This window comes from Syngnathus acus, chromosome 9, assembly GCF_901709675.1.
Source record: "Syngnathus acus chromosome 9, fSynAcu1.2, whole genome shotgun sequence".
Lineage (NCBI taxonomy): Eukaryota > Metazoa > Chordata > Actinopteri > Syngnathiformes > Syngnathidae > Syngnathus > Syngnathus acus.
The window spans coordinates 15,127,553-15,140,402 of NC_051094.1; the positions used below are offsets into that span (position 1 = coordinate 15,127,553).

The 12,850-nt window shown below is 40.3% G+C and overlaps 1 protein-coding gene across 6 annotated transcripts; it reads right to left on the reverse strand.

Annotated features, from left to right (window-relative positions):
• hdr (hematopoietic death receptor) lies at positions 1–11,960 on the reverse strand. 6 transcript variants are annotated; one of them, XM_037258888.1, is made up of 10 exons: positions 11,835–11,960; positions 6,522–6,669; positions 6,234–6,362; positions 6,031–6,142; positions 5,849–5,940; positions 5,228–5,311; positions 5,096–5,124; positions 4,770–5,003; positions 3,105–3,141; positions 1–2,036 (listed from the first exon to the last, which is right to left on the reverse strand). In XM_037258888.1, the coding sequence occupies exons 1-10, from the start codon at positions 11,850–11,852 to the stop codon at positions 1,738–1,740; spliced, it is 1,182 nt and encodes a 393-aa protein (XP_037114783.1). In that variant the 5' UTR covers positions 11,853–11,960; the 3' UTR covers positions 1–1,737. The 6 variants fall into 6 exon arrangements, with proteins under 6 accessions (XP_037114783.1, XP_037114786.1, XP_037114784.1 ...); XM_037258891.1 differs by having other exon boundaries at positions 4,932–4,991; positions 5,837–5,940; XM_037258889.1 differs by having other exon boundaries at positions 4,770–4,991; positions 5,837–5,940.
• Positions 11,961–12,850: the final 890 nt, after the last annotated feature.

Genomic DNA, 12,850 nt, shown 5'->3' on the forward strand with positions numbered 1-12,850 from the left:
TGTAATTGGCACATATTTTATTGGAAAAAGAAAATTAATGTATTTCAGGTAAATGCTTGAAAAACAAAACATTTGCGTACTTGAGACATAGTCAATCAGTTAGTCATCGTTATACATGCCCATAAACCAATGCTTACATCAAGGGAAATACCAAAAGACCCGTTTAACAAATAAGCACGAGCCCTGTCAAGGGAGTGCTGCACAGGGAGAAGAACAATATGCCCAACCCCGGTTGAGTCACTTGGTTAAAGATTCATTTTTAAGGCACACCCCAGTTAATAATTATCGGTATGATCAGAAAACAAAACAGTACCTAAAGCCAAAGATCAAATATCCAATATATCTATTGACACAATTAGTCATATTCAGAAAGCAAGTTAATTTTTTTTGTGGTGATTTCCGAGCTCTAAAAAAAAAAAAAAAAAAAAATCAGTCTATTGTACAATTTTATAAACATCTTTATTGAGCCAAACACATTGGCCCATTTCAACAACAGCTCTTGAAAATAAAACAAGAGAGTTATAAACATCTTTATTGAGCCAAACACATTGGCCCATTTCAACAACAGCTCTTGAAAATAAAACAAGAGAGTTATAAATATGAAACAATTACAATCCAATAATGGAGAACTATTTCAAAAGCTTCAAACAATATTTTAAAATGAAGCTAACACCGAGTCTGGACTTTGCATAAATAGAATAACTTTAAATGTGCAATTTCATCAAACTCTAGAGATCATCATCATCGGCGGCGGTCACTCGGAGAGTACGACTGTCCGAGAGATATTGTACGTACAACATACATAGCAGCATGATATAACTTAACATTTTATCCTGACACTGAAAGCCCTTAAAAACATTTAACAATTGTAGGAAAGGGTTAGTCATTAACACACCTTCAAAAAAACTACATAAAGCAGCTTCACAAAAGTCTTCACAGTGCCCATTGAGAAACTTCCCTCCTTCATCCATTGAGTATGAATATGTGCTCTAAACTCAACGAACAAGTTAAAATAGGCAACATTTCATATTCAAAGTCAAAATACTGACCAAAAAGCAAGCCACATTCTTTGCTTGTGGAATTTTGAAGTCGGGTCCTCAAGACTGCAACACATCGATACAAATCACCAGATTCATTATCGGGCATTCGCAAAACTTGATCAATCAGGTGTGTTTCAGGTGACTGGAGTAACGGACACAATTCGGTGAAACGGCCATGATGCATACATGTAATTTCACCTTTGTCCATCACTAGCAGTAATTGAAGCCAAGGTTTTATGAGACAAAAGCCATTGTAAAACTTTGTCCACTTCCCATAAAACTCACAAGAAAGGACATTTAAAAAAAATTCCCTCTTGCAACTTAATCCAGTGACCACGTGTTCATTTGACTGGCCCCAAAAGTTGAGGCATCTAAAAGTCAATGTCACAGTCATGATACAAAATGAACAAAATACTTGTGATAGTTCATTGAAAAACTTTCAACAGACATTTGAGTACAAGTTGCAGCTGAAATGCATTCACGCCACTCCACGCATATTTGTTCTGTTGCTCAGTGTGATCAAACCAGCAGAAAAGACTGCAGTGCCAATCAGTACTGTACAGGATAACTATACCTGTGCATGTCTTCAAAGGCTTACAAGACATACAACTTCAGTTACAATGCAGTCAAGTGCACAAAACTATACATCACATCTAATATAATACAATCAGACGGATGCGGAGTAACTTCAAACAAGTTAAAATGACTTGCTTGCTAAAACATAATGACCATTTTCCAGGGCTTTTTCCTTGATTGTCTCAGCTGTTCGTCTTTGATCAAACTTAAGCAATGCTTTTAGCAGGTCATTTAAACTTGCGTCTTTGCCCTCCTTCTCAACCCAAACGTTCAGTAACTCGTGAATCCTGTCTTCGTAGGGAAGTTGATCTTTGCTTCTGATCACATTGCCGTGTAGGTCAAGTTGACGGAAGAACCTATTGTAGAAGTCGATATCCACTTCCTCAAAATACTCGAAACACTTCCTGAGAGAGTCTACACCTGCAAACAAAACAGTACAAAGCTTTTTGTCACATCATAAACAGATTATCTTCACAATATCCAAATTAACTGTCTATTTTAGAGAACGCAAGGCAATACATTTGATCACCCGCTACTGGTTTGGCAGGTCTGAATTAAAGACTGTTTTCTCAAATTTTGAGCGTTTTATGAAAGAAAATGATCATGAAAGGAATACATACCTTAACTACACTCAAATGATAAGACTTAATGATATGCTGCAATTTAGAACTTCCCAATCACTGCTCATGTGGGATTTATTTTCTGTATAATGAATCAGAAGCTAGTCTTGGCCCATGTGGCATGTCTTCAGATACTACTAACTAGCTGGAGTCATTTCTTGTCAAGTACTGCATGAAAAATCATGCCTCCAACACACACCCACGACAACTCAAGTCCTGACAAATTAGAAATAAATAATTGCAATTATTTTAATGCAATTAACCATTTAAATATCATTATTTAGTACCGTAACATCTGGACTAATAGTGGCACAAGCTTTGAACCCTGCGGTTTATAGTCCGGTACAGCTTATGCAAGGGGTTTTCATTATTTTTATGATATTGTAAGAGGATTTGTCTTGGTAATACAGGTAATGGAAATGAGGACATTTCATTTAAAACACCTGCGGCTTATGGTCGAGAACAGCTTATATATGAACAAAACAGGATTCCCCCCCTAATATTAGCTGGTGTCGCTAATATTCAGGTCCAGCTTATAGTCGGGGAATTACGGTATATGTTTATATTTTGATAATGTACTTTCTTATTGAGCCAAAGGATAAAATTAAACAAGTTGTTTTATGATATTCATGGGGTATATTATGTTGCACATTTGTTACTACATGTTTAATTTTGTGTTGCTCTTGAAAAAGAAAAAAAAAAAAAAAGATTCCGCTGAACTTAGTCAGATACCTGATCAAGATCATTGGCCAGCTTGTCGGCACAATGAGAGTTTCTGCTGGGTAAGACTAATCAAGTTGAACAACAGCTTTCCTGACATTAAGTAACAACAGTAATTGAATAACACAAATTAATTGCAAAGACTTACCATTTACAGGAATCAGTTCGGGAAAAGGCTCATCCTCCTAAACAACGACACAAGGCAGTCAATTCATCAATAAATCATTTACAGTATATTATTACATCACAGCCATAAAACACGAACGCATTCATTTTCCAAGCAGGTTAAAAAATGTTTGCTGTCAAGTAACAAGCAATGTTGTGATTAACACGCCCTTTTCCTGTTATTTGGCAGCTGCCGGTGACTCATCAGTTTTTCAGCAGCACTAACAACTCAGGCCATTGCCATTACAGACAAATGTGCAAAACCCGTTACAGCTATTAAGATTTTAAAAATTGCAAAATGGAGGTTGGTCACCCACCAAAACTTGAAACTTGACCAATTTAGCTTGAACAGCCAGTACCCCTGACTTTTTCTGTCAAGCAATTCAGTCAAAACCACCTGAAATAATGTAGAATAATCAGCGAGACAGATCAAATTGTTATATTAAATACTCCACTCTTCAATATGGTTTCTTGAACGAGTTAAACGATTTGTGCCAAATAAAGAGAAAAGGATCACTTAACTCTAAACACTCAAAGGGCTAATGCACACGACTTAGACAATGCCAAATTGTAAGCACTTTGACGTCACAACGATCCTCTGGCAGATCACACACACACACAAAAAACACACAATTTGTTGAAGGGAATGAATGATTATATTTTGATGGTACATTTAAAAGAATGTGTCAAAATAATCTATTGTGACATTAGATTAAAAACTTTTTCTTTTCTTTTTTTTAAATTACTAGTATATGTACACTTCTGCGGTCATAACGGACAATTTTGAGGAAATTATCTTTTGTACCATTCTAATCAACCACATTTTGTTCGCAGTATGTATGAATAATAGAAATGCTGCAATGCAATGTTTTCGACTCTTGCCACGTCATGTCCAGCTAAAAGAGACCCAATTCCCTGTGAACTAAATACGTTGCGAGTGTGTGAATAATCTCGACATGACTTTTTTTGTCATTACTAAGTGCAAACCAAAGGTTTAGGTTCTCATCACAGTCAGCTTCCATAAATGCTCTGAACAACAGCAAAAAAAATCAATCAACCAAATAAACCGAAAGTAAAAACTGCCAACGCACTTCTGTTACCATCCATTCTGCAATTCACTAAACCTTGTACCCCCAATGTGCCGCTTATTACATATGCACTCCTTGAAAATTATATATGCAGTCCGATATGACATGATAACGTGTGCAATACAATATTCAATATGCTAAAATGCTTAATATGTATAATATCTTGTGCAATTCCATATACAGCGTCAGTCTACCTGCCTGTTGCTGCCGCTACTGGAACTACAACCTAGATGGAAAGCAACTCACCAACAATCCCAACTTAGTTGTATACCTGTTGTACAATGTCATTAAAGACATTCCATTCTATTCACACTCTACAATAAGACCCTAACGACAATAAGTGCAACATAAAATGGATGTGATGGAAAGTTTCACACTACAATATTTCAATCTCATTCTCTCTGAACTGGAAAAAAAAGTTACCTTTTTAACCTCTGAAAACCCAACATTAAAATAAAAACGTAGAGGCCTGTGAAAAAGGTGGAAGAACAAGAAGGCATGAAGAGGTGAGAGGCAAAGAGAAATGGCAAGAAGTTTAAACGAAGCAGGTCTGCTCTCACCCTCAAATCGGGCTGATAGGCTCGTTGGGCAGGGGCGGCAAGGGTGGCAAGGGCAGGGGGCAGGCTGGTTAGATTTTGTTGGGAGCTGCTGGCAGAGCTGTTGCGGCTTTCACACAGCGCTTGACACTCATCCACCGTAGCGGATGCGCTTTGAACTCTCACCAGTGACTGAGCAAAGATGAGACCAGAGCATCCCCTTTGGGTTTGTTCATTTCTCCCCTCTTGCACGTGCAGCTGTAGTTTAAGAACACATTTCAACACACCTGCTTCATATCCTTGTGGAAATGTATTTTCTTACTCTTACTTAATGCTGACATGAAACTTACCTCTACTTTCGACTCATTTCCAACAGAACCTAAAGAGAAGATGCAAGTTTAATTCAAATCAAAACCAAATTTGGAACCCAAGATAAGTAGAGCACCCATTTGTTTAAGAAACTTATTTTGTGTTGCATCTACCTCTTGCTCGTTTCTTCATACAGCAGAAAATGAGTGCACCGACAATTCCTAACACGACCAACACACTTACAATTATGGCAATGGCTGCGGGAGGGGAAAAAGAGGACAACATTAGCACCATGGTAAATGGATACTGATACAAGGTTATTTTTATATATATATATATATATATATATATATATATATATATATATATATATATATATATATATATATATATATATATATATATATATATATATATATATATATATATTCAAATCAGTCATTATGTATATTAAAACTATTTCAAACATGCAAAAGCTGACATTTTCAAGGAGGAGGATTAATGCCAGTGAAGAGAAAAAAAAGGTTGGCAGGATTCTTGTTTAAAAAGGCAGGATTCAACTACATTCTTTAAAGTGAGTTTTTTTATTTTTACTTGATCTTAGAATTAAATGAGTAGATTTAATCTCAGAACCCTCACTTTAAAAGTCAGAATTCTAAAATTAAAAGTGAGAATCCTGCCAACCTCTTTCTTCCTTCAGTGGCTCTAATCCGCTTCTGTACATTTTAGACCTAATACGTACAGCAAGTTTGTTGCATTCAGAAAGGCAATCAAACTTTTACCTTCCACGATACCTGAGGAAGAGTTTGACTGCGTTGGTATTTTCTTGCACTCCGTGTTGGAGGTAGCAGTGCAGTTACGAACAACCTCTTCATCCTTCTCGCACCTAATTCAGAGAGAGGCAGGCAAATAACACTTGAAGCAAAGAAAGAAACACATTTTATCCGATATGAATGAGGAAAGTGTACATCTTCACCTTGAACACTTTATGCACGTCTCACATGCTTGGTCAGGGTCACAGAATAGTCCTGCTTTGCAGTGACATTCAGCGTCTTGGGTGTGACTGCAAGGCCGGAAAATCACCTGATCTGAAACCACAAAATAATAATAAAAAAAAGACCTCGTGTCGTGGAATTTATCCTCATCATTCTTCTCTGTCAGTTCACCAAGCAGATATACCTGAATGACACAGGGTGCATGGGATACATTGTGTGAGGTGATTGGCATGCTGAGTGTGTGTTCCATCTTCACATTCCTCGCACTGCCCCTTTTCACCTGGCGTAGTGCAGGCCGACTTCCGATGGGTACCTGAAACAGGCACAAAGCTGTCACCATTTAAAAGATGCATCAACCTCAAATTTGTCCCATAAACAAAAGAGTCAACAATCCCAATTGCGACTTCTTATTTGTGAGAGCCAAGTTTACGGTGTCAATGGGCTAAGACACTTAAGCCTGCATTTGCCTTACCAGCTGGGCAGTTTAAGCAGCAGATGTTGCCGCTGCGGTACTCCTCATCTCTGCAGCGGACTTCCCGCTGGGTCCTGATAGGCAAGTCGAGGTCAGCCCAAGGAAATGAGGCAGTGGATGCAAACAAACCAATCAAAACAGAAATGACCTGTGGAGAAACAGAGAGTACACACCTCTTCAGCCAGTGAAATGGATATGGTTGGTTGCCTCCCAGTATCGTTTTATGTTCATTCAATGTCCCACTAAATCCTCAGATTATTTTAAGTAAAATAAACAACAGTGATGACTGAAAATATTTACATCCTCATGGGTGAGCCAGCGTCTAATTCCAGCTGACCTTGGGTGTCAGGGCGTAAGTTAGTCGCCAGCACCTTCCAGGGCACATCTTGACAATCAATGATTCATACTCACAAATACACCTATGGGGCAATTTAGAGTCTGTTTTGGAAACATTTGATTTCCTTCAATTCCCATAAGAGAGAAGCAGCAAAAGTGGGATGGACTTCAGTCGACTTCCGGCGTATCTGAGCGGCTTCTTTGGTCCTCATTAAAATTAGGGCAGTTAAAGTGCACACAGTCCTTAACATTGTGGAAGCAGAAATTGACTTGCTGGTGTCCGTGAATGAGCTTGGCAAGGACCATACATGCACCACACACATCCACAGACCTCAGAATATCTCTGCCTGGGTCTCATTTAAATCTACCAAAATCACATCACACCGCCTGTGCCACAAGTTAGAACTACTTTTAGCTCATCTAAAATCTACTTTGGGTCTAGATGCGCAAATGGCATGCAGCAGAGTACGCTGCAACACGTTGAGGCGTAGCGCAGCGTCACAGACACGCTAAATTAGACTTGGCGCGGCAGTCTACCTCCTGTCATTAAATTGTCATGCATTTACAAAATCATCGCAGTATGACAATATGTGATTTTGTAATTGCAAAGGCTGAGGTTACTACTTTACTGACGGAGTGTGAGGGGAGGCTCACAAAAGGCTAAGGTAAGGCTACCTTTCAGTCATGCCTTTAGCTTTTTAACTTTGGACATTTGACACTGCAAATTTTGAAATAGTTTGAAACAAGGAACAACATTAAAAGTGGTCCTGTGGCACTACATGGGTCAGGCCACCCATAAACTCACTGACGCTGAATACAAAATAGAAAATCCACCCACTTGCCTTTTTTTCAAGTACCGTATTTTCCGCCCTAAAAGGCGCACCGGGTTATAAGGCGCACCTTCAATGAACGGCCCATTTTAAAACTTTGTCCATATATAAGGCGCACCGGCTTATAAGGCGCATAAAATAGAAGCTATACTGCATCAAACTGAGGTTGACTAGGGTTGCGGTATGCATCCACTAGCCAATAACCAACGAGCCCTCTATAAACAATCGCGTTTCTCAAACGATCTCCTATAAAATGATCAGAACTGACTAAAGTTCGATCTAACGCATTGGTACTACTTACCTATGTTTCCCTTCCATATCGATCCGTAGATTTACTCGAAACATTAACAGAGCAGCCTATTTTGACATGAAATAGCCTGGTACGTATAGCAGCTATCGCAATAGCATTAGCCATCCGCAAAGTCTCACGAGCCTCAGCGAAGTGTAAACAATCGCGTTTCTCAAACGATCTCCTATAAAATGATCGGAACTGACTAAAGTTCGATCCAACGCATTGGTACTACTTACCTATGTTTCCCTTCCATATCGATCCGTAGATTTACTCGAAACATTAACAGAGCAGCCTATTTTGACATGAATAGCCTGGTACGTATAGCAGCTATCGCAATAGCATTAGCCATCCGCAAAGTCTCACGAGCCTCACCTCGCAATCTCCCATGAGCCTCAGCAAAGTGTAAACAATCGCGTTTCTCAAACGATCTCCTATAAAATGATCGGAACTGACTAAAGTTCGATCCAACGCATTGGTACTACTTACCTATGTTTCCCTTCCATATCGATCCGTAGATTTACTCGAAACATTAACAGAGCAGCCTATTTTGACATGAAATAGCCTGGTACGTATAGCAGCTATCGCAATAGCATTAGCCATCCGCAAAGTCTCACGAGCCTCACCTCGCAATCTCCCATGAGCCTCAGCAAAGTGTAAACAATCGCGTTTCTCAAACGATCTCCTATAAAATGATCGGAACTGACTAAAGTTCGATCCAACGCATTGGTACTACTTACCTATGTTTCCCTTCCATATCGATCCGTAGATTTACTCGAAACATTAACAGAGCAGCCTATTTTGACATGAAATAGCCTGGTACGTATAGCAGCTATCGCAATAGCATTAGCCATCCGCAAAGTCTCACGAGCCTCACCTCGCAATCTCCCATGAGCCTCAGCAAAGTGTAAACAATCGCGTTTCTCAAACGATCTCCTATAAAATGATCGGAACTGACTAAAGTTCGATCTAACGCATTGGTACTACTTACCTATGTTTCCCTTCCATATCGATCCGTAGATTTACTCGAAACATTAACAGAGCAGCCTATTTTGACATGAAATAGCCTGGTACGTATAGCAGCTATCGCAATAGCATTAGCCATCCGCAAAGTCTCACGAGCCTCACCTCGCAATCTCCCATGAGCCTCAGCAAAGTGTAAACAATCGCGTTTCTCAAACGATCTCCTATAAAATGATCGGAACTGACTAAAGTTCGATCCAACGCATTTGTACTACTTACCTATGTTTCCCTTCCATATCGATCCGTAGATTTACTCGAAACATTAACAGAGCAGCCTATTTTGACATGAAATAGCCTGGTACGTATAGCAGCTATCGCAATAGCATTAGCCATCCGCAAAGTCTCACGAGCCTCACCTCGCAATCTCCCATGAGCCTCAGCAAAGTGTAAACAATCGCGTTTCTCAAACGATCTCCTATAAAATGATCGGAACTGACTAAAGTTCGATCCAACGCATTTGTACTACTTACCTATGTTTCCCTTCCATATCGATCCGTAGATTTACTCGAAACATTAACAGAGCAGCCTATTTTGACATGAAATAGCCTGGTACGTATAGCAGCTATCGCAATAGCATTAGCCATCCGCAAAGTCTCACGAGCCTCACCTCGCAATCTCCCATGAGCCTCAGCAAAGTGTAAACAATCGCGTTTCTCAAACGATCTCCTATAAAATGATCGGAACTGACTAAAGTTCGATCCAACGCATTTGTACTACTTACCTATGTTTCCCTTCCATATCGATCCGTAGATTTACTCGAAACATTAACAGAGCAGCCTATTTTGACATGAAATAGCCTGGTACGTATAGCAGCTATCGCAATAGCATTAGCCATCCGCAAAGTCTCACGAGCCTCACCTCGCAATCTCCCATGAGCCTCAGCAAAGTGTAAACAATCGCGTTTCTCAAACGATCTCCTATAAAATGATCGGAACTGACTAAAGTTCGATCTAACGCATTGGTACTACTTACCTATGTTTCCCTTCCATATCGATCCGTAGATTTACTCGAAACATTAACAGAGCCGCCTATTTTGACAGGAAATAGCCTCGCGGGTACAACAGCTATTCGGTGACGCCCCCTGACTACAGTTGCCGTAATGCTGGGAAGCGATGCGACCTTGTAATTTATTAGTCGTACTAAACGTACTGAAACATTTTGGCAGAGCACTGTGTACAACCAGTATGGATCAACAAATTCATCAGTTGATCCATATATAAGGCGCACTGGCCTATAAGGCGCACTGTCGGCTTTTGAGAAAATTTTAGGTTTTTAGGTGCGCCTTTTAGGGCGGAAAATACGGTATATTAAACATTTTACAATTTGTCCACTAATTGACCAATCAATGAGCTGCGCTGTGCGTCAGCTTAAATCCTTCCAATAGGAATGGCCTGAACTAGACAGCACAGAAAATGTTCAATGTTATTCATATTCGGTTTGATTTTGTAGTTTGTACAAAAAAAAGCAGAAAATTACATGGCTCGTGTCAACACAACATGGATCATGGTGGGTCGACGGCGCCACTAACCCAGTGAGATTTAATGAAGGACCTGGTTTTTAATATATTGCGCAAACAGGATTAGCAGCACCAGGCTGAATGATAGTTTAAGCAAAAGCTTACAAAAGAATTCCGTTCAACCTTCCATTTCCACTTACAGCTCCTTAGCTGGTCTGGTCTGAAATAATTGCAATGGTGACGCATTACTTTTCTTGCACAACAGGGGAAACTCTGAAGGTTTACAATTGTAGGCCGTTTGGCTTTGGCTGGTGCACAATGACGATAAATCAAAACGATCATAAGTCCATAAGTCAACAGTCGCAGGCCCCCAAGCCGAAGCGAACACCCGAGTAGATCTGGTACCTACTGAGGCACGAGATTGGGCTGGAGAAAGGTGCCTTTTTTCCCCCCTCCCGCTTTCATGATATTTATCATGTACTCCTGTCACGTCATATGACAACTGCAAACTTTCCATTTAAGTTCATGTGCACTTCTCTACTCACGCAAACTTTAACCTGAAAATATTAGACTAATCGCTTTAAAAATTTGAATTTTATTAGCCTTAGATTCAGCCTTTTCATCTCCATAAAGAAATTCTGTGTCCAATAGTTTTAATATTATGGACATAAAGGGTTATCCTATCCATAGCAAAAGCTTAATGGTGCTTGACATCAGAAAACCGATCAACTTCACGAAAATTTCTACTTATGCCCACTTCAACCGCCCCAAATAACAAAATTATGCCAAATGGATTTTTTGGGATGTAAGCCAGGCGCTCACTTGTCGTTTAATGAGGAGAACTTTTCAAAGTCTGTATTTTACTAAATTTTGGAGATCATTTTTCACAGGTTGAAGTGGACCTAATTATGTGGGGTGGCATTCATAAAATTCACAAATTCCTATAAATAACGCGTGATCACCAAAATGCCGTGCATAATGCCACACAAGAAACCATAAGTGGGAACTATCAAATCACTTTTGAGGAGTAAATTAGGGTAACTTGAACGAGTTACGGTGAAGAATTTCACATGTCTTCACGGGCAAATTTTGACATGGAGGTGTTAAACTCCTTCCAGCACACATATTTGAAATAACTATACAGTTAGACACGATCATCGGGAAAAAACTATAAAACTCTTCCCGGTATCTTAACTGTCAGACTCAAGAGTAGCGCCAGAGAAAAAACAAATATTTATTCCTCTCTTTCGAGAATACAGACCGACTGGCGGCCAGTACAAGCATTGACGACACGCTATGTTAAACAAAATATGCTCCAATACTGTCGAGTAAAAGTGGCTTTAAGCCGCTTATCCCAAGAAAGAGTGGAGAAAACTTACAACTGGGAATCTATTCATTCTTCGGTGAATTTACGATAGTCCAGCAGACACGAACATGTTCCGCGGACGCGCTGTGGGAGACTGACAAGGAAATTCGCAGGTGGGACTAAATAGTCTCCGCTCCTACGTCAGTCAACGGGGGCGGAGAGAAAGCGGACCGGGGTGATGAAATAGCGCAGGGGTGGATAAATGGTGGCCCGTGGGCCGCATACGGCCCTTGCCCCACTCAGAGTGGCCCTCAATTAATTTCTAAAAATAAAAATGTGAGCTATTGAAAGATGTAATACCAGTATTAAACACAGGATGGCCATTTCCAGCTCAGTGGCCAAGTGGTAGAGTGTCCGCCCTGAGACTGGAAGGTTGTGGGTTCAAACCCCGGCCGGGTCATACCAAAGACTATAAAAATGGGACCCATTGCCTCCCTGCTTGGCACTCAGCATTAAGGGTTGGAATTGGGGGGTTAGATCACCAACTGATTCCCGAGCGCGGCACCGCTGCTGCTCACTGCTCCCCTCTCCCCCAGGGGATGGATTAAAATCACACGGGGATGGGTTAAATGCAGAGGACAAATTTCACCACACCCAGGTGTGTGTGTGACGATCAATGGGACTTTAAAAAAATCTTACCAGCGCCCCCAATCCCAAAACTGCAATAGCCACTTCTTGGGGTCGTTCGTGTGTGGCGTGATAGGTAAGGGAATTTCTTTGGCCTGCCAATGAGGTATTCAAAACTGGTGGGAAGCATAGTAGAAATGTGATTAGGATGACTTCAACCACTAGAAAATTTATGTTTTTTTTATTTAACATAGTATTTTAAATATTCCTGAATGAAGTTTGCATGTTATCCCCATGCCTGGGTTTCCTCCAGGCACTCCGGTTTCCTCTCACATACCAAAAACATGTATAGTAGGCTGATTGACCACTCCAAATTCCCCCTAGGTGTGAGTGTGAATGATTGTTTGTCTATGTGTATCCTGCGATTGGCAGGCAAGCAGTTCAGGGGGTCCCCCGCCTCCT